Raw genomic sequence first — 21,105 nt, 5'->3', positions numbered from 1 at the left:
TCCTGAAAACAGAAGCAGGAAAGTTCTGTTCTGACTGACTGTAAACGCTGAACTTGTACTTGTAGCTTATAACTGCCTCCTGTAAGCATGGCGTATGAGACTACGGATCTGAAATGCGCAGAGCTTGTCTTCTCACTGTTGAATAAGAAGTGTATTAATACAGTATCTGAAGTCAAAAATTGTTAATGCTAATATCTAAAAAGATTTGAGTCATTCTGTTGGTGCAAATAAGTACTGGGATGATTATAATCCTGAGACTGTTTTTACACCTAACTGCCTCCTTCTTGTGTTTCTTGTAGGAAACAGAGATGAAGGTACACATGCACACAAAATTTTGCATCGTTTGTTTGCTGACATTTATCTTTCATCAGTGCAATCATTGCCATAAAGATGGGCGTGACCGTGGTCCTGAAGACGGACACGAAGACCACCATAACTGCTATCAGATCTCAGAGACACCCTACCACCAGACTGCGGGATCGGAATCCATGCCGAGTAAATTTTCAACATCGGAAGCTGAAAAGGAACAGAAATACTACATTGAAAAAATCTTTGATCGTTACGGTGAAAATGGAAGATTATCCTTTTTTGGCCTGGAGAAACTGTTAACGAGCCTTGGTTTAGGAGAAGTAAAAGTAGTAGTGATAAATCATGATGATATTGGCCACGATCATGTTTCTCACCTATATGCTTTAGAAGTACAGGAAGGAAAGCATTTGCACACTCATAACCATCCTCATAGCCACTCCGATTCAGAAAACCAAACCGTGGTTGGTGTGGCTGAAAAGAAAAATCATAAATGTAACTCTGAGAGAGATGCAGTAGTGTCATCTATAAAAGGTGACGGTAAACGTATTCACGACCAGAGTCACCATCACCATCATCACCACCCTCATCCGCATCATCATCTCGACCATAACGGTACGCATCATTCTCGTAATGATTCAGTTACTCACAGTGATCACGGAGAGCAGAATCACGGGCCTTCCACAGAAACCAACACGACCCAGGATCAGCGTGAAAGAAAACAGCGGAAACAGAAGAAGAAACGAAAGAAAATTAGTGAGACTTCAGGAGATAATACTCAAGACTGTCCTCCAAACCATCACCTAGGTGATCAGTGTGAGCACAATCGTGTTCATAAACACGATCATGTACATGATGCGTCTCACTTTCATGCGCACCATCGGGAACACAGTGGCGATCTTTCCACTAATCACGGACATCAGGATTCCAGCCTGGGTAGTGAGGATGGGCATCACCATACCAGCAAGCGAGAGGCACCTTGTAAGCACACAGGTGTAAGAAAACACACTATTTCAGCACGTGGTCATAAGGATCGTAATGAAGACGAACGCGATTGTGAAGAGGTGAGTATGAAATGGAGAACTGGTATGTCCGCTTTTGCTGTTATTAAGTACGACTTGAAGATGCTTACCCACAAATGAAGCAGAATGAACTGTTCTGCCTTCCCGTCACCCTTCTTTTTCAGGTTATATTGCCCACTTGTCTCCGTTTAAAGGGTGAGGACGTACTTAAAGCATTCTAATGTACCTTGTTTGCAAGTGGTGGTTGTTGTTATTGTTTGTTTTTTTCCTCCAATATTCAGGAGTACATCTTTTTTTTTTTTTTTTTTTCTCGTTATTGTGCTTTTTGGACTTTCTGAATCGGAGACTATTTACATTTTTGGAAGCTGCGCAGAGACTTTTTCCCAAGATAAGAATGCATATTTTCCAACGTGCTTGTTTCTTTGTTCTGAAAGATTGTGAAGCAATATAGATGTGACTTCTGTTGTACTGCACATGGTGTAAGCTCTTTCTCCCATTACTCTTTTCGGCATCCGCTATTTTGTCCAGGTCCATAAATTCACTGTCCCTATCCCCTCACAGTTTACAGCATGAGCAGGACGGTTTGACTACATGGTTTTAAGTATAGCAGTATAAAAAGGGATGGAGTGAGTGGCGAGTTAGTTTTTAACGTTAATTGCAAAGGGAAGCTCTAAACGCAAGAGCGTTAATGGCTGAAAGAGAAGTATTAGGAAACCTGGCTTGGATTGATTTATGTTCTGTTCCTTTCTTCTTGCTCTTTGTTTACTGCTTGTATTGTGTAACTGTTAGAAGGAAAATTTGCTTTCACTGACATTTATCAAAAATTACATAAGCATTTGGGGACTGAGTTGTATAATCTGACAGTTTGTTCCTCTTCAAAACCGCTTAAATCAGCTGAGGCTGATTGAGCACTGATGGAACATTTTGGACCAGAGTTTTTCATTCCTTTGTGTGTTTTGAAATCATGTGCTATGTTTTCCACAACTGTAGGGTTGTATTTTTTTTTATTTTTTTTATTTTTTAGTGAAATGGTTGCTTTTGTATTTAATTTGTTTGTACCGTTTGCTTGCAGTGCTTAAATGTTACTCAGCTGCTACGACGCTACGGTCTGGAAACCAGCTCTCAAATATCTCCTGAATTTTTTATATATATGTGTCCTGCTCTGCTATACCAGATTGACAGAAGGCTTTGTATTGTACATTACGATGAGCTTGAAGATCTTGTGAAAAGTAAAACTGCATCAATTGAGAGCGAAGATAAAACAGGCGCTTCAGGTAGGCGTGTCATATCCAAAGCCTTCTGTTTTTGTTTTTGTTTTTTTTTGCATTGTGAATTTTAACTTTTCTTCAAAGTTTGAAGCATTGTACAGTTTAGCATTGACTGCAGAGTGAAGTAAAGCTTAGAAGATATTTAGAACAGTACACGCCATTAAGTCAGTAGACAAAGCATAATTTTTGGTAGCCTCATAGCTTCTCCAAAGGAACCGTGACTCTGGGAAATATCCACTAAATTGGGTTGCCCAGACCCTGTCCAAGCTGGCCTTGACCTCCAGGGATGAGGCATCTACGCCAGCTTCTCTGAGCTACCTGTTCCAGGTAGCACTTCTGGAGGTCAGCATATCCTCCCACAGTTTGGGTTCGTTACATCATTTAAAATTTTACAACTTGCTTTTAGAGAGGCTGAGATGGTCCACACATTTGTAAGTTGAAAAGTTGTAGTTACATCGGCCTTAACTTTATTATTAAATTCGGTTTGCCTATATTAGTTGAGGAGCAGGGGACACTGCCTTTATCAGTACATTTTCCAGAAGATCCAATTAAAAGTGTTTTTTAAGCTTGTTATACAGAAATCTCCTATAGTGACACAGTATCTTGTTAACTATTAAGAGATTGCTGGAAACTGAATGTCCTGTGTGTTTTATATGGCAGCAGATCGTTCGTTTGTGGGTAGTCTCACCGTAGTAGGAGTTGACCCTTGTCCTGCCCTACTGCCAAGAGGATTTGTAGAACAGCGTTAAGCGTTTACTGCCAGTTGAAATATGGAAAAGATGGATAAAACTGTCATGTTGCACATGTTTTAAATCAATTTAATTGTAAAGTTTATATGGCTGAGTGCTTCTTTTTAAAGTAATGCTTTTTCTTTCTCTGTAATGAGTAGGACAGTTGATGAGCAGCTGAACTTGGAGGTCCTGTAAAATTTTAAGAGACTTAATTTGCAAAATAAGCGAACCTTATTGTGAACAGTAACATGCCATGGTATCTGGTGTTTTGCATATGAGCAACATTAGCCAGTTAGTGGTGAAAACGTGTGGGTTTTTAACTCACTAATTCAGCTTTGAAAACAGTCACTCACCTCTGAAGTAGGTCAACCTGATGAGATAGTGATAAATCCTGTAATGTAACAGTGTCACATATACAATGTTTCTAAGTATAAGGAGGCTTCAGGTGCCATAATGACATTTTCACTTGTTAAGTAAGGAAGCGAATCATAAAATACCAAATCTTACCTAGTTGTGATGGTTTTATATTTTTTGTTTTTTTCGGGTTTCAGTATTCCACATCAAAACATCATGTAGTGTACTGGGCATTAAAGTGTTAATGCCCCAATTCCAGGTAGTTATCCCTGTACATTACAGAAGTCATGGGATCTGGCCCTTCTGGGTGGGGAGAGATCTCTTACTGTCTGGTAGTGGGTGCTGGAGGGTGCTTTCCTAACCATTCCCAGCTTTTCAGGTTTGGCTTGGTCCCGGGAACTCTCTCTCCCATCTTGTCTGATTTATTAGTCTCAATTTCAATTCAATTGTATTATATTGTGTTATCTTGTATTCCGGTATCATAGTAAAATAAGTTTTCCTCCATAGATTGTTGCTGCTGTTCTTTTCCTCCCTTCCTTACTTCCCATTTTGTGGGGCTGGGGTTGGGGGGGAAGGGCAGGGGCCTACTGCCCCCCTGTCACGGGCATAGATTGATCTAGTCAACTCCGTGACACTAGTGCTTGAGGACTGTGGAAGGGGTGCTTGCCCCGGCTTGTATAAACATTCTTTACTCCATACGTAGTAAAGTTAGGAACACGCAGGGCATTTTTAAACACGAGATGTTTGTGCTTCTCTTTAGTTTTAATTAAAAGCTTTCCAAATGTGTAATAGACTAGCGCTGATTCTGTTTGCTTGTATTAACTCGTAAGATTTTCACTAGGTCTCACAGTGCAGTTATCTAGAGCAAAGTAATTTAATTAAATGATGACCAAAAATTATAAAACCGTGTTGAGCTTTGTACCTGTTATTGCAGATAATTCTTAAATGTCTTCTGTTACAGAGGTTTCAAAGTCTTCTAGGAGTTTTCATAGTGTACCCATTGGAAGAGGTTGCATCCTTGTAAATAGAGTATTCTTACAGAACTTGCATACAGGAAACGTATGCCTACTATGAATCAAACTAATCTCTTCGATTAATCAACTTTTAGGCACCTAAGAGAGGAGCAGGCAGAGGGCTGTATGATGTGCGTTCTTTTTCCCCTCTGCCTTCTCCTCACAGCCCCATCTGTTCTGCAGCTATCCAGAGGCCACGTGGATGTCCGACTGCCGATGTGCAGCCTGTCAGAGAGGTAGATCCTTGTATGTGCTGTACCTAGTGCCGCTTTTTATTTCACTATAGGTTTTTAGCTGGAATCTAAATCTGGATCTAGAATGAGTAAGTGGACTCATTTTTTGGATTGGGAAAGCAAATCTGTTTGCCACATCTGAAAAGCACTGTGATTTTCCTAAATTATATAATTATTTGAGCATATACATTGCTGCAGTTACTGGACAAACTGAGGTATTTTTTTTTTTCTAAGTTCAGTACACATAGATTTTAAGATCTACTTTTGTCATTTGGTTGACCGAACAAATTGATGCTACGCTGCATGCTTAATTCTGTCCTTGGGCCTGAAGTTGTAGCAGCTCACTCTTTGCATGAATGGCAGAATTACCATATATATTGGCAAAGGTCTTTTAAGTGTGCTTATGTCTGTGCATTTACAGAGTAAAACTGTGCACATCTGAAGTGAAACAAGATGATTTTGAGAGTGTAATTGCCCCAGTTTGTCTGTTGGTACAATAATATATACCAGAACGAGAATCTAGCCCCTCGCTAAAGGAGCAGCACAGAGAACTGATACAAATAAACACTGAGCAATTTTTTTTAAAGCTAGGGATCAGTTAGAGCTGCTGTTGAAAAGTATTTCAGATCGTGCTTGCCCTGTGAATCTGCCTGTGCGGATGCCAGCATTCCCTTGGAGCCGACCATTCCCTGAGTCCAGTAAAGCCGCAATGGAGCCTTTCTTAAAGGTTGTGGATAGCTAGCCTTTCTCACCTTTCTGTCTTTTTATTCTGTTTTAATTTACAAATAGCTGTGCGGTATGGCGTGGAGCATCCAAGCAAGCTTTGTTTGCTTCCCGCTGTTTGAACAGAGGTCCCTTCCGGGGGAAGTTGTTGGATCAGCTCTTTCTTGTTTTCTCCACAAGCATTTTATAAGGCAGAACATAATCACTTCACTTCATTGACTGAGCTTTAAATAGTATTCCTGAGACTGTTACGCACCAAGGTCTTCTATTACTTATGAGCTTTTGCAGTGCTTGTAATATTGCATATTAGTTCTACATCCATAATGTTTTAGTGTTTTGGTCACTACGGCTGTTTGGAATCTTTTGATACAATTTTGTTCAGAGTTACTAACAGCCCTTTCATCTCAGGATGTAGCTTTGTCAAAATCATTTTGTATGTGCATGTAACTGCAGGCTCATACCCTGCTTTTGTAGGTAGTTGTTTTTGTGTGACTTGAAAGCAAACTTGTGGTGACAGTTTTGGATTACGGCTTGTAAGAGTTTTAGTAGCTGAATTGATGGTTTCTGAAAGCCGATGGCTGAAGTCTGAGAGGGGCAGAGAGTCTGCATTCTCATTCTCATGTGCCTCATCTTAATCATGGTGCCACGTTTAGATACTGTATCGTTCATAAAAGCATGTGAGCCCTTCAGAGAGTGTAGCCAAAAGCTACACTATAACAGATGAAACTTCAGCCAGTTCACATCATCTCCATTTCTGGTGTCCGTGGAAGGCTGTTTAAGGCCAGGTCATTTAACCTGGCACCTAACATCGTAACACCTATGTCTAGATTGGAGATTCAGTTTCATGCTAAACGGCTGTAATTTTAATTTGGGCAACTTGAATATGTACTTTGTGATTCAGTATTGAGTTTCATCTTCACTCCTGCCTTACTTGTCCCTGTCTCTTTCAGTAGGGCTTGTTTGTTGAGTGCACATGATGGAAGTGCTCTGGCGATGAATCGAGGTTGTATAGCGACAGTATTTTTGTTTGCAGGGTCTCGCTTCCACTCTAGATGTACCTCTGAATTCCTGTTTTCTGACTTCCCGTTCTTCAGTTCCGCATCTGATTGCAGCACTTGCTTTTTCACCAATTCCTGTTTTCTTCACACTGTCCGTTCCAGTAGATAACACATGCTTTCCAGAGCTTTTTCCAGTCAGTTTCTTCTAGTGGATATGCTCTTAAACGTTTGCATTTCTATTGGGTTGTTTCCTTTTCTGCACTGTCATGGGACACGTGCATACTTTGTATGAATGAATATCCCAAAATAAAATTTAGAACAGCAAGTGGTGTTTAAACAGAGAGGCTGCAGCAGCCAGGGTTTTAGTGGCAAAACCTTGCTAAATATGGTCTGTTGCACTTGTAGTGCAAATGGAGTTCTTGGGCCTACGACTGCTAGCTTCTATATTTCATTGAGCAGCTGCCATATTATATTCCCTCTGTTCTTCTCCTGTTCCCTCACCCATTTCCCGAGGCGTTCGACCCTGCTCGGTCAAGAGCAAGCAGACCTTCACAAACACAAAGGAAGTCATATCCTGCACCTAAGTAACAGAGATGCTAATGCTTTTACACTCAAAATTTGCTAACTTGCCTTAAAGTTCACAAACTAACAGACAATTAGAATTAAGAATTAAGCTAGTAAGAAAACTGGAAGTATCTGAAACATTTAAGCATTTATTCCTTGAGAGGAATATTTTGAAAGCATAACTAGAGGAAATTGCCTTCTCAAAACTTCTCAGCCCAAGCAGTTAACATTTATATAATGGGAGCCTGTAGTGAAAATTTGTGGAGAGCCATATCTTTCCTTGCTCCGTGTCACTGTAATACGTTACTCCATAATGACCCTGATGGTTTTCTTCTGCAACCTTATTTACTATATATACATGACTCTTAGTTTAATAAAGTTACGTGTAAATTTGTTTTGTTTTGTAAGTACACTTACTTTATGTGTATTGCTGTGTTGTCATTGAGAAGAGGCAGCTCAATATTAATATTGCTGCCACTGACTATTCTTATCTTTGGGGCTGTGAGACTGTGAAACTTAAGAACTGTACTGTTGGAATCGAGCAGCTTTCATTGTTTTTTGAGCTGTCTGTGATGGGACAAAAAAGAAAGTATTGTGTTAGGGTGAGATACTTATTGCAAGGGGCATGTTGCCTTGTTCATAGGCTCTGTTTCTTGCGTAATTCCTTCTTTTCCGCATCGTAAGGAAACTTGCACGTCTCCACCTCACTGGGTTGTGCTGATTTCAACTTGCCCATTACCACTTTTTCTCGTAATGACAACAAAAAAATGCGTTCTGGTTTTGTTTTTTAGTGGCAAGCGCTTTCATCTCTTTAACTCTTATTTTAGCATTTGTTAACTCTCTTTTCGTGAGTAAAAATATGTGCTTCAAAGCACCGGATGAGGAGCGCACTGTGTAGCTGAACATTATTTCTACCAAAAGGGAGAAGTATTTGCTCCGATTTAAATTTCTGTAAGAATCTTGTGAAAACCGGATGTTAAACGTGAATTAGTGTCTGAAAAGTCATAGTAAGTTAAGAAAAATAGCTGAGATTTTTTTGTTTCAGCATGAAATCGTTTGCTTTTTGTGATTCATTAGTGGGCTGCAGAGCTAAGCTGGGAACTTAAGTCAGAAGGAGTAGATGGACTGTTGTTCTTGGCTGATTGTATTCTGATGGTTTTTTTTGCATTGTGATCTAGTCTGCGTTATTTTTGTTGTGGATTCCAGTGCTCTCTCGTATTTTTCAGCACCTTTAGGTTAAAGGAGAGTCACCTTCTTAAGAGATAGTTTAAAGTCTTTAATCAGACTTACAAGTTTTAGAAGTGTTGTTCTGATAACCTCTCTGTATCCATTTCTTCCCACAGCCTGGGTTTGTGGTATCATCTCTATCACCGTCATTAGCCTGCTTTCCTTGCTAGGTGTGATCTTGATTCCCATCATTAACCAATGGTGCTTCAAATTTCTTCTAACTTTCTTGGTAGCTCTGGCTGTAGGAACAATGAGCGGAGACGCTCTACTCCATCTGTTGCCACATGTAAGTATTGCTTTTCTTACATTTTATTCTCATTTAAGTGCACATATAATTTACAAATGCTTGACAAGTATTGACACAGAAACGTTCCTTGATGCAGAAGTGAATTGTCTTAGGTACATTCTGAGACAGTGTTGGAGTCTTGACATTCAAACAAAGCAGGTTTCTTTTAAAAAAACAAAACAACAACAACAGCAAAAAACAAATATAATTGTTGTTGTATGTTCATAGCCAAACTTCTTTCAGAATGTTTCTAAAAACACCTGAGACCAACAAGATTATTTTAAACTTAGCAGCGTTACTGTATCTTGCCAATTGGTACTTCCGTATCGGTGCCACCCAAAAGTATTTCAGGGGATTCAGCTTCCTGCTTACTAGCTAGCTTCTGGGGAGAGAATAACTTGTCACTCGGTCGAGAAACTGCCCAAGCTCCTCGGAAGGTAAGCGTGTTTTCATTCGTGACAGTTGATGTAATTCTTAGAATAGGAGGTATTTCCTATATTGTTAGTTATCTTTATCCTTTCAACAAGAAGACTAATGTTTTCTTTGTGTGAACTTAAGTACAGATTTTTTTTGTTGTTGTTGTATTCCAAAACTGACTTAAGACTGTAACTAATTGGAATAGTTAAAAATGTGAGGTTTCATTTTTAGTGAGAGTGCAGCAGCTGTAATTTGTGTGACGTTCTCTGATGTTTTTTCATCACAGTGACAGAAAAAAGCTGGAGAGATGTTTTTGTTGGTTTTTTTTCCACCTTGTTTGAAAATTAACCAGAAGAATATTAAAGTAATGAATAGGCTAACAAAAATTTTCTGTGGTAAGATGCATTTGTCTGAAAAGAATCTTGCACAGCATCATTAATGCTGCTTTTGGAGCGAGGTTGCATGCTTTGCCTTCTAAGTTTCGAGCCGTTTCAGTCCCCAGTTGCACCAAGTCACCCTGTGCTCTTACTTGCTTTGTAGTCACATGGAGGCCACAATCACAGTCACCACCACGGCCCAGGCCACATTCATGAACACAAGCATTCTCATCGACATGCCCATGGACATGGAGTAGAGAACGAAGGCTTTCTCCAAGAAAATGATCCAGTATTGAAAGGTCTTGTAGCACTCGGAGGCATTTATGTTTTGTTCATCATTGAACACTGTATAAGAATGTACAAGCATTACAATAAACAAAAGGTACGTGGAAAAACTGCATGCTAATATAAAAATATTTCAGCTTCTGAGCGTTGAGAGAATTGTCTGTGTGATGACCGAGCACATGCCGCTAATCTGTGTCGTTTGATTTCACGTGAGGAAACATGATAAAAAGGGCTGCATTTAGGATAACGTAATCTGAGAAGACAACATAGGAACCAAATGGGGGAAGTATCATCTTTTCAGCCAGTTACATTTGGAAGTACACCTAAGCAGAAGGAATTACAGCTCTTTCTCTGGCACGCTATTGTTTCTTTGCGAAAATAGGAAAGGAAGTACATACAGAAGAAATGATAGCAGAGGAAGGCACTTGTCAGGCAGTTGACAGGGAACTTAACTGTATACTGCCAGCTGAGGGTGCCAGTGTAACAGAGAGGTTCACATCAGGGAATGCCAAAAAATTATAGACGCATTAGGTCCAGAAGTAAGCTGTATTCATGATAGTAGAATAAGAAGAGAGTCGGTACTTGAGGGTCTATGTGACAATCCATTAATATTCAAATTGTGAAAGATCTACGTTGTTTTCGCAGTCGTTACAAATTTTCATCACATTTGCTTCCATCGCTTGACTTCGAGGAGAAAATGAGCGGTAACGGTTGCTCCCAAAAAGAGTGAGCGAAGATATCAACTTCTCCAGTTCGGTATCAAACTTGCTGCCTCAGCTGAATGGGTAGCAGATGACTTTCTGTGTCGGAGGAAGCATACCTTGTGATAAAGTGATAAAAGCTGTTAGGTTGCGTGCCTCATCTTTGAGGTTAATTAAATAGTTAAATCCCTTAGGCTGTTTTGGCAAATCTGCGTTGGCTGTCGTACGGCTGCAGGCAGGAAAGCTGTTATCTAATGGAAAATATGAGGAAGTTGTAGGAGTAGATGATTTAAAATTGAACAGAATAGGGGCTGTTCTTGCTATGTGCTTGTTGTCTCGAACAAAGCAAGTACGATGAGTCTGCGTACGTGTGTTTCTTGGCTGTTACAGCATTCTTTGTCATATTGTACTCTGTTCAAAAAGTGAAATTGTGTGTCTTTTCTAAGATTTTTTGACAGTATTTCAATTTAGTTTATTTCCACCAACGTCCCTCTATAAATCAGACGTTAAATCTTTCCCGTTGCAGAGTAAGCAGAAATGGTGCAAGAATAAGCAGAGTGAAGAATCGCCAATTGGAAGGAAACTTTCAGATCAGAAACTAAATAATAGACCAGATGCTGACTGGCTTCAGCTCAAACCCCTTGCAGGTAGGCATTTATTTTTAGTGTTTTTTTCTGACTGTGAGATTTGAAGAAATGACATGTAACTTCCAGCATGTAGCATGTCACCTCTTGTGCAGTTGCACTGCTGTTATGTAAATCGTTAATAAGACTTATTAGGCTTTCCCTGCACTATGTATTTTGTTTTTCTTAGATCTGAGAGCGCAGCAAATGCTTCCTGATATGCCCTGCAAGCGGTTCTCAGACTTCTGAGGCAGTCAGGGTTTTGGGTGGCTGTGATTCTTTAGTTCTGGGAGGAGTTCTCTGGTTAAGGTAGCTCAGCCCTGGTGAAAACTAACACGTGTGACCAGAAGGAGCATAATCGGTTACACTTGAGAGATTCCAGTTTCTGACCAGTTACTGTTTGGCTGAGAAGGCCAAGCGAAAATTACTTCTTTTGATAAACATAATGGAGAGTCTCAGATATTTCTCAGGTATCCGAAACAACATTCACGTATTGTTTGTTTATGACAATCGTACTGCTCGTGCAGTATGCACCCATACAGGATGCCGTAGCACCTATCTCGAGGGGATGAGAGAAAGGGAAGAGCTTTGCTTCATCAACTTCCCGTTCTGTTGCCAGTGTGACTGCTGAAACACACGTCCTGAAGAAGAATCCATGTGCTTTGTTTGTACAAATGCAGTTTGTTCATTTGAGTGGTTCCAAGAAGGAAATGTTAGGTCTGCGGACTTTTTCATTCAAGCAACTAAAAATGAGATTTGGAGGATTGACATAGAAAAGAAAGACTTTTTAACTATGAGCGTGGTGATACACACATTTGAAATGTGTTCATTTTCTTTTAATGAACAATCGGAGGAGTTTTGCTTCTACTGGCACAGTTTTATAGCACTGTTCCTCTGAAAGTACATTCAGTAAACAATTTGCAGTAAAGCTACCGAAACCCTCTGCTAAACTTGAATTTGGACTGCAGCACATTGGTACGGTCCTGGCAACTGTCCTTATCCAGTGTTGAACCGTATAGTTTGTCAGTAGCAGAATTACAGGTACGGTCCGTCAGGCTAAAACTGTGGATGCTGTAAATGCTGTATATGCAAATTGCTGAAAGATAGGGTAATTACACTGGTATATTTACTTTTGGCAGAACATTGACCGCACTGTTATTAGATTGGGCTGAGTTAAAACACTGTTTTTGCTTGCGCAAAGCAGTTAAATTCTTAGCTCAGTGTTGCAGTAGGTGCTGGCGATACTTCAATTAGGAATTAACGCGATGTTTCTCTCCTCTGACTTCAATGTAGGAGCAGATGACTCTGTTCTATCTGAAGACAGACTTAATGAAACCGAACTGACCGACTTAGATGGCCAGCTGGAATCCCCTCCTAAAAACTTCTTGTCAGTAGAAGAGGAGAACAACGTGCACCATTCTCACAACGATGTCTTACGTGCTGCTCAAGAACACGATCTTCATGATTTAGAGTATGACAGCCATGGCGAAGATAAGATGATAGCTAGAAAACACAGTCACCCCTGGCATCACAAACACTCCCATCATTCCCACGGCCACTGTCATTCTGGAAAGGACCTGAAAGATACAGGGATAGCTAATATTGCTTGGATGGTTATCATGGGAGATGGCATTCACAACTTCAGCGACGGCTTAGCAATAGGTAAACAAAACCGCTGGGCGTTTCTCAGCAGTTTCCTGCCTCGAGTAACTTGGGTAGTGTTTTACAAGGGATCACAGGGAAGATTTCCCTGTCTCCTGCGGCTACTGGCACTGTTAAATCATTGTGAGCATTAAAAAGTCATTGGTTCTGATAATCTCGGCTTACTGTCTGTTTCCACCGAGATTGCTATATTGATATCAGCAACAGTGGTGATCTCTGTCAAATTGATATAGGCACAGAGAAAACTCGTTAGGGATTGAGGAATACCTGAAACGCACGTTGTTTGTTTGGGTTTCAGTATTTTCCTTAGAGTAAGAAACGAAATATTATTTAGAATTGTATTTGCTTAGGATTTTACATATTTGCAATAATATTTTTTTGTTATTAACAGTACATATGCAGTATTTGTAATTAATGTACTGTGAGTCCGGTTGTTGTGCCATTCTTCCTCTTATGCTAAAAAAAAAAAAACCAACTAAGCAAAGTATTACTTTTGCTTACAATTAATGTAGATATATTTCTAGCCAAATGTATAAGAAATTAAACTATCGAACAGGCAAATTAGAACATAGAAAATAGATGCAAATCTCACCAGCTTGTTAAGTCAACATTGATTCATATAAACCTCTAAACGTGATTGTTTTCTCTTGTTTTGATTTATTTATTTCAGTAAGGTAGATGCAGAGAGCATGTGGAGTTGTGAACTCCTTGCAGAAGGGATGTTTTTACTTCCTCACCTGTTTTCAAGGAGAAGGCATAAGCTACTTAGACATATTTTGAGTTAATGACAAATTCTTCTATAGTATAGTATCTCCGCTTCTTTTCGAACAGTTTTGAACTAAAATAACTACGTAACAAATCCTGTTCTATTTTAAATGCATAAGACATTTTGGCAGTAGCTTCTGAGGGCTAACGGGATCATTCTGCCACGTATTGAGAGCTTCGCTGTTTTAAAACTCCATTTCTAAACACTTCTGCATCAAATCGAAATGGCTGAATGGAGTACGCTGTGGATTTTAGAAATGCTCATATAAATCTTTTTAATATATCACCTTAGAAGAAATGCATAGGTTTCAAAGGGAAGTTTGTTTTCTCTTCTGTCTTAAGTTTGTGCCTTCATTTTTTCTGTTTGGCCTGCTCGCTGCAAGCTCTCCTTGTACCTTTTCACTTCTGAAGTGCAGAAGTTTATTGTCAGTTTTCTCACCTCTAAATGATTTAAGGTACAAACTTCAAGTCAGTTGAATTAAATTAATATATGCAAACGTTACTTTAAAAAAGTCTCACGCAAATGTTTTTCTTCTTATTGTTTCCCAAGTTAGGCTTGTTTGTGTTGCTGATACTGCATTAAGAATAGGCATTAAAGAACTGTTACACATTAGGTGGAATTTGCGACCCAGAAGACTGTTGCTCTTGTGCCTTTTTAATTACCCAGTGAGCTTGAAACGTCCCAAGCGCATGAAGTGGTGCCGTTTTCCCCTTTGGCCTTTCTGTCTCTGTTTCGTGTTTCTCTTCTTTCAGGTTTTGCTGTTCGGTTGAACTAGTGATAATGTACGTGCACAGCGTTAATGCACACCAGGGTACTTGCAGTATAATCAAAAAGTATTAGTATGCGTGTTTTAAGAAAAGGTGGCGAGTCTGTTGAATAAATTTGCTGATCTGAGGATAGTAATTATCTGGGAACTGCTGAATCACGGCCTAAACCTCTGATTGATAACCTGAGGTGAGCAATGAGTCAGCCACGAGAGCACAGGTGAAGGCAATTCACCTGTGCTGCCAGAAGGGGTGGAGCCTGGCTCCACCTCTCCTAGACCCATTTAAGACCTGACTGCCAGTGGGGAAGGATCTTTTCTGGAGATCCCCTTCTCTGGAGTTTTATAGAGAGCACAGGATACACGTAAGCGTTCTATCTGTTCTCTTTTGGTATAATAACTGCTTAGCCAAACACTGTGGTATATTTCATAATTATAACATCTGTACATTCATTGATTATATAGTAACATAGCGTTTGTAACTTTTTTTTCTTTTTCCTTTCAGGAGCAGCTTTTAGTGCTGGTCTGACAGGAGGGATTAGTACATCTATAGCAGTATTTTGTCACGAGCTGCCCCATGAATTAGGTAACGAATTTTATAAAACCAGTACTACCTACAAAAAAGGCTGAATGAATGTGTGTGTGTGTAAATTCTGTTGTGACACTCCTCCCAGTAGCTGCTGGATAGGTGCAGTTGCAGCGAGGGTGACCGGACCTTTGCAGAGTGATTGAGCAGTATTGTTTCAGCATACGTAATGAAACTGTTGAGATGTGTTTGGCAGACATAATAGCTATAGTGTTCTGTGAAGTATTTTCAGGACGCTCACAAAGGTATTCGGGAGTACAGAGGGTACATTTTTTTTGTGTTACACCTCTGCCATTTTGTGCTGAGTCTATTGCGTTGTCTTCAAAAATGTTACATAGCGTATGACGTATTACAGAAAATGAAATGATTAAGTAGAAGTCTTTGTGTAGATGTCCAGATGTTCCGATTATCACCGAGTCCGGTCGATTTGAATGGCTATTTGGCTAAAGCCTGTAAGCATTGTTGCTGATGCCTTTGACTCTTGCCTGTAGCTGAAGCATTTTTTCTCGGGTGCTAGCTTATCGTGATGCATCAGCCAAGAGGTACATCACGTGAAATATTAGCGCATCCCAAGATTTACAAAAGAGCAGCTTGAGAGAGGAGCTCTTGGCTTTTTTTTTTTTTTTTTTTTTTTTGTCCTTGGCCTGAACTGGTGCCAGATTAATGTGATGAATCGTTACCTTTAAATAGTATTTTAAGCAAGGCATTGCTGCACACAGAGGTATTACTAGAGTTTTTGTGTCCTGCTGTCCAGTCTTCTTTTGAGCCCCTCTAGCATAGAATCGTAGAGTGATAGAACGGTCTGGGTTGAAAAGGACCACAATGATCATCTTGTTTCGACCCCCCTGCTACTCTCCTCCCAGCCACCAGACCAGGCTGCCCAGAGCCACCTCCAGCCTGGCCTTGAATGCCTCCAGGAATGGGGGGTCCGCAACCTCCTCAAGCATCCTGATGTAGCACTTAACCACCCTCTGCGTGAAAAACGTCCTCCTAGTATCTAACCTAAAGCTCCCCTGTCTCAGTTTAAAACCATTCCTCCTTGTCCTATCACTATCCACCCATGTAAGTAGTCGTTACCCCTCCTGTTTACAAACTCCCTTCAAGTACTGAAAGGCCGCAAAAAGGTCTCCCCGGGGCCTTCTCTTCTCCAAGCTTAAAAGCAAGCCCAGTTCCCTCAACCTTTCCTCATGGGAGAGGAGCTCCAGCCCTCTGATCATCTTACTGGTCCTTCCTCTGAGCCCGCTCCAAGAGCTCCACGTCCTTCCTGTACCGGGGGCCCCACGCCTGGACGCGGTGCTCCAGAGTAGTGTAGAGGGGGACGATCACTTCCCTCTCCATGCTAGCCATCCCTTTTTTAGTGCAGCTCAGAACACAGTCAGCTTTCCGGGCTCCAAGAGCACACAGCTGGCTCGTGTGCAGGTTCTTATCCACCAGGACCCCGAAGTCCCTCTCGGCAGGGCTGCTCACAAGCAGTTCTTCACCCAGTGTGTATAAACGCCTGGGATTGTCCCAACCCAAGTCCAACACCTCATACTTGGCCTTGTTGAACCTCGTTAGCTTCACACGTGCCTGGTTCTACAGTCTGTCCAGGGAAGCTCTGGATGGCTTCTCTTCCTTTCAGTGTATCGACTCCAATTTAGAGAGAAGGGTGTGGTGAGGGACCACGTTGAAGGCTTTGCAGAAGCCCAAATAGATGATATCCATCTCCCTTCCCCGGATGCTGTCACTCCATCATAAAAGGCCACCGGATTGGTCAGGCAAGATCTGCCCTCAGTGAAGCCATACTGGCTGTCTGAAATCACCTCTGTTTTTTCGTACGTGCCTTAACAAAGCTTCTAGGAGGATCTGTTCCATGATCTTCCCAGGCACAGAGGTGAGGCGCACTAGCCCAGGTCATCCTTTCTCCCTTCCTTAAAAATGGGAGTAATGTTTCCCTTTTTGCAGTCACCAGGGATTTCACCCAACAGCCACGATTTTTCAAATAGGACGGAGAGCAGCTTGGCAACTACATCCGCCACCTCTCTCAGAACCCTAGGTCGGATATCATCCGGCTCCATGGACTTGCACAGATTCAGTTTTGTGAGGAGGTCTTGGACACGTTCCACTTCTACAATGGAATGGAATCCACTCATCTCACCCTCACCTGGAGCTTCAGGGTCCTGGCAGACGTGGGGGCCTGACTGTATTTTAGCCTGGCCCGCATTCCTCCAGATCACAAATGCTACCGCGGTGTGATTGCTGCAGCGTTTTAGTTGGGCAATGCCTTGCATTGCTGAAACTTAGCTACTTGCTGTCCAGAGTACTGGTACTAAACCACTGTATTTTGTCTTCAGGTGATTTTGCTGTGCTTCTTAAAGCTGGTATGACAGTAAAGCAAGCTATTGTGTACAACCTGCTGTCTGCCATGATGGCTTATGTAGGCATGCTGATCGGCACAGCGGTGGGACAGTATGCGAATAACATCACCTTGTGGATCTTCGCAGTCACTGCAGGCATGTTCCTCTATGTGGCGTTGGTTGATATGGTAAGGCGATTTTCATTTTTCTGTTTCCCTGGTGCAAAGCAAAGCAGCTGACACTCTGAAAATTCCTCTCCCCTGTGGCCAGCGGCTCCAAATTCCTCGTCAGGTTTCTCTGCCTTGCTGGTATCCTTGAAGCATTAGTGAAGACAGCTGAAAGAGAGCGTTCGGTTTCTACTGAATTTCCTGGTATCGGCAGGATCTGTCTCGCTTAGCAAGCTTACCTCTGCTATTACTGCCACGCTGGGCTCAGGAAACTGAGTGTCAGTGGGGCTGCTGGCTTCTCGCCTTTAAACTCAGGTTTGGTTACGGAGGTCCTGTGATAGTCCCACTTCCGTTAGAACCTTTAGGACCAGGACTCGTGAAAGCTGATCATCGCTGTATTTTTTTCTGTCTATGTTAAGGCAGCCAAAAATGGGCTATCTCTTTCATTATAGAGAGCTTTAATTAGTCAATATGCCCCAGTGTTGAAGTTGCTATTATAAATTAAGTCGGTCAGTCCTTTTCAGGTCTCGCTGAGGCGAATGGCTGCATAGTAGAGAATAACTCCTTGTGTAAATATAGATGTTCTGCAGCAGCCTATAGTTACTGGCTACCAGCTAGTTTCCTGTAAGTTCTCTGCTCATATTTTTTTCCTTCATGTATTCCATTCCTTTTTTTCCTTCATGTATTTTTTTCCTTCATGTATTCCTCCATTTGACTGAAGACAGAATGTATAAAGGAAGGCAGTATTTTCTTTCTGCAATATTTTTATTCTTGGTCCATTTCCTTAGGCACACAAGCATTCAATATAGTCTGACTGTAAACAAGAGTGGGAGTGCCTCTGTGTGATACACCTGAAAATGCACCGAGTTCGTGTTCTTACAACTCCTTAATCTGCATTCCTCTCTAAGTCCCTGTCTTCTGACACCTAATAGGAACGGAATTTAATTGTTTTGCAGCTCAGCTGAGGCCCGCTAAGGGGTGACTGACCTGGTATTCTTGTGTATGATAGAAGTTCATCTGATGAGATATATTTCTGTATTGCTAAAATATAGTTTTCTCCTAGTTGAGAGGAGGGAGAACCTGAACTGAACTCAGGGAATCTTAAATCCTTAAGGCTCTCCATGACCTCCTGCTGTCACTTATGTGGAGACGATTTTTGAATTCTGTTCTTACTGGAAAATTATATCTATTTCATACTTTATATTATGTTTTTATGAATTAATTACATATATAATTTATAATATATATTATATAGTTTTATAACATACGTATTTTATTTTTAAAATGTTGTATTTTTTTTCTCACGTCTCTGCAAGAAACTATAAATTTTCAACTGCGAGACATGTTCGTATTGACAGGACTAGTCTTAATGCCCGGTCTCTGAAATCGGTCGTATGGGGAGCCTATAAATTTAGAAGTTCAGTAGTCTGTAGCAGAGAAGAGATTTTCATACCGGTGTGTATTTTTTTGTACGTTTAAATTTTCGGTGGATCAAATTGCCAGTTTATGTATCTTTGTGAAATACGATAAGGCAAGGCCAAACAGGCAATGTATTAATCTTCTTAGCTGATCTGGTGGTCTGATTATTTGTTTATGTTTGATGTACCGTACTCAGATATTTGGAATAACCAGAACAGTTATAGCCTATTTTATGAAGAGCTACAATAGAGACTTTTGCTCTCTACTGACTGAAGTTTCTGTTTGATCTATGTAATGTTTTGTTTTATTCTCGAAATGGTCTACGAAGAAATGAATTGACAAAAAGGTCAAGAAGGTAAACGAAAGAAATCCTTTCAGTTATTTTTGTCTTGCCTGGGTGGTCCTGTAAGGCGCTGCGGAAGATTTATTTTTACATCTTCCACATCTGCATTTATTTAGCGCTTTTGTCAGTACTATTTCATGTTTTCTTTGTAGGTGAGGAACAGGCACAGCTTTCAGAACTTTCTATAGACATCTGTGAAATTCCTCCTGAATTACCTGTGGCGTGCATGATGAACCTCACTGTTCTCAGACACGTGTGACTATACATAAAACATATAACAAGACAAAGGGCTGAGTTAATTGACCGAGTCTTTAGAGCCACGTGGCTAGCTTAAATTGAGGAAACAAACTTGAAAGAGCAGACTGAAAGGATACTAGACTGGCCCTTGATACTGGAATTTCATCTAGATGTGCGATCCAGGAAGAGCTGTAGAAGCGCCCGGTGGAGAAGAGTGTTCACTTTGTCTAGTGAATACATGATGATGTGTTTGAGACCGTTTTTCTAAAATACAGTGGTTGTGTCTAGTTTTAAGTATGTATTGTGGCTTCTTTTTATAACTGAAACCTCAATTGCTTATTCTTCATTGATAAATATAGTCTTGTAAATTTGTCAGTGATTACATAAAATAGAGGTGAAATAACCTTTTTTTCATCGGATTTCTTTTTAGCTTCCAGAAATGCTTCACGGAGACGGAGATAATGAAGAGCACGGTTATTGTCCGGTGGGGCAGTTCATTCTGCAGAATCTAGGCCTGCTTCTTGGATTTGCCATCATGCTGGTGATTGCCCTCTACGAAGATAAAATTGTGCTTAACATCCAGTTTTGACCATATCCCGGGTTTTGCTGTGGATACGCTGTTATTACTGTACGGCTTTGAGTCTGCACTGTTTCACTGTATGCACATAGCTTAGAGGAAAAGCAGCGGCTTGCACTGCTTACGCAAGTACATCCCATTCATTTCTGTATGTGTTACCTGCTGCATTTTTCCAATTCAAATCAGATGAGATGACAGAGCGCATCTTCTAAACTCCATGAAGTGGCAATTGGGAAATAGTAAATTCCAGAAATAAATGCTAATTTCAGTGTGCTGCTTGCTTATATTAAAAAAAGACAGTGAAGGATGTACACGCTTGGGGAAAAAAGCATTTCTTACATTGTTTACCAGAACCCAGAAAATTTTACAGCTGAAAATCATACCTATGCAAGGAGCCTGAATACACTTATAGCACTGCACAAGTATTAAGCAGCAGGCATATATGTATGTATATATATGTATGTATCTTATTCTATCTCTGCGTATGCACGCGTCCGCATGCATAGCGCTGGTTCCTCTGCAAAGTGGTGACTTGAACTACTAAATCTTAACAACAATAGATGAGTGGAAAACACTGTGCTGTCTTAAATTTTAGGAAAAAAAAGAAGGCCAAAACTGTAAGGTGCACTCCCTCATTTTAACTTAATGTGTAAGAAGGCAGGCCGTTGCAATATACGCCGCAAAGTGCTACGATGTCCTGTCGAGGATCACTTTGACGATGCTTTCCTGACTAAAATTGATGTTTGTTCTTAGATATTAGTAGGAAAATGCAAACTGCAGTAGAATTAGCGCTAGCTTGGGGAAATCCCTGATGTTGGAATTATTGAGCTATTCCTGGTTCTTTTCTACAGATGTTAAACATGTACAGATGCTAAACATGTGCCACTTGCAGCATAAACTACTGAAGAATTGTAGCTGTGAATGTGTGCAAACTCTTAATTTCATGGAGAATCAGTATGGGTTTTTTACTTTAACAGTTATTTTAGAATGTTTTCTCCTAGGTTGAAGTACAACAAACATGCTAGTTACAGAACGTGGGCACAAAAGTTAAAATATGCAATGTGCATGTAGGGTTACTTATTGTACTCTGTTTCTCTAGTGCCTCAATATCAGTCGTTGAG

General features: G+C 40.7%; 1 protein-coding gene across 1 annotated transcript; it reads left to right on the top strand.

Moving 5' to 3' along the window:
- Positions 1–305: 305 nt before the first annotated feature.
- On the top strand, positions 306–19,996 carry SLC39A10 (solute carrier family 39 member 10; the record flags this gene model as incomplete). The annotated part of the gene is made up of 9 exons (XM_079539128.1): positions 306–1,370; positions 2,401–2,602; positions 8,556–8,725; positions 9,683–9,901; positions 11,032–11,152; positions 12,422–12,790; positions 14,825–14,905; positions 17,239–17,429; positions 19,838–19,996. The coding sequence occupies exons 1-9, from the start codon at positions 309–311 to the stop codon at positions 19,994–19,996; spliced, it is 2,574 nt and encodes an 857-aa protein (XP_079395254.1). The 5' UTR covers positions 306–308.
- Positions 19,997–21,105: the final 1,109 nt, after the last annotated feature.

Source organism: Tetrao urogallus (assembly GCF_951394365.1).
Source record: "Tetrao urogallus genome assembly, chromosome: 8".
Lineage (NCBI taxonomy): Eukaryota > Metazoa > Chordata > Aves > Galliformes > Phasianidae > Tetrao > Tetrao urogallus.
This window is presented reverse-complemented; position numbering and strand designations above follow the sequence as displayed.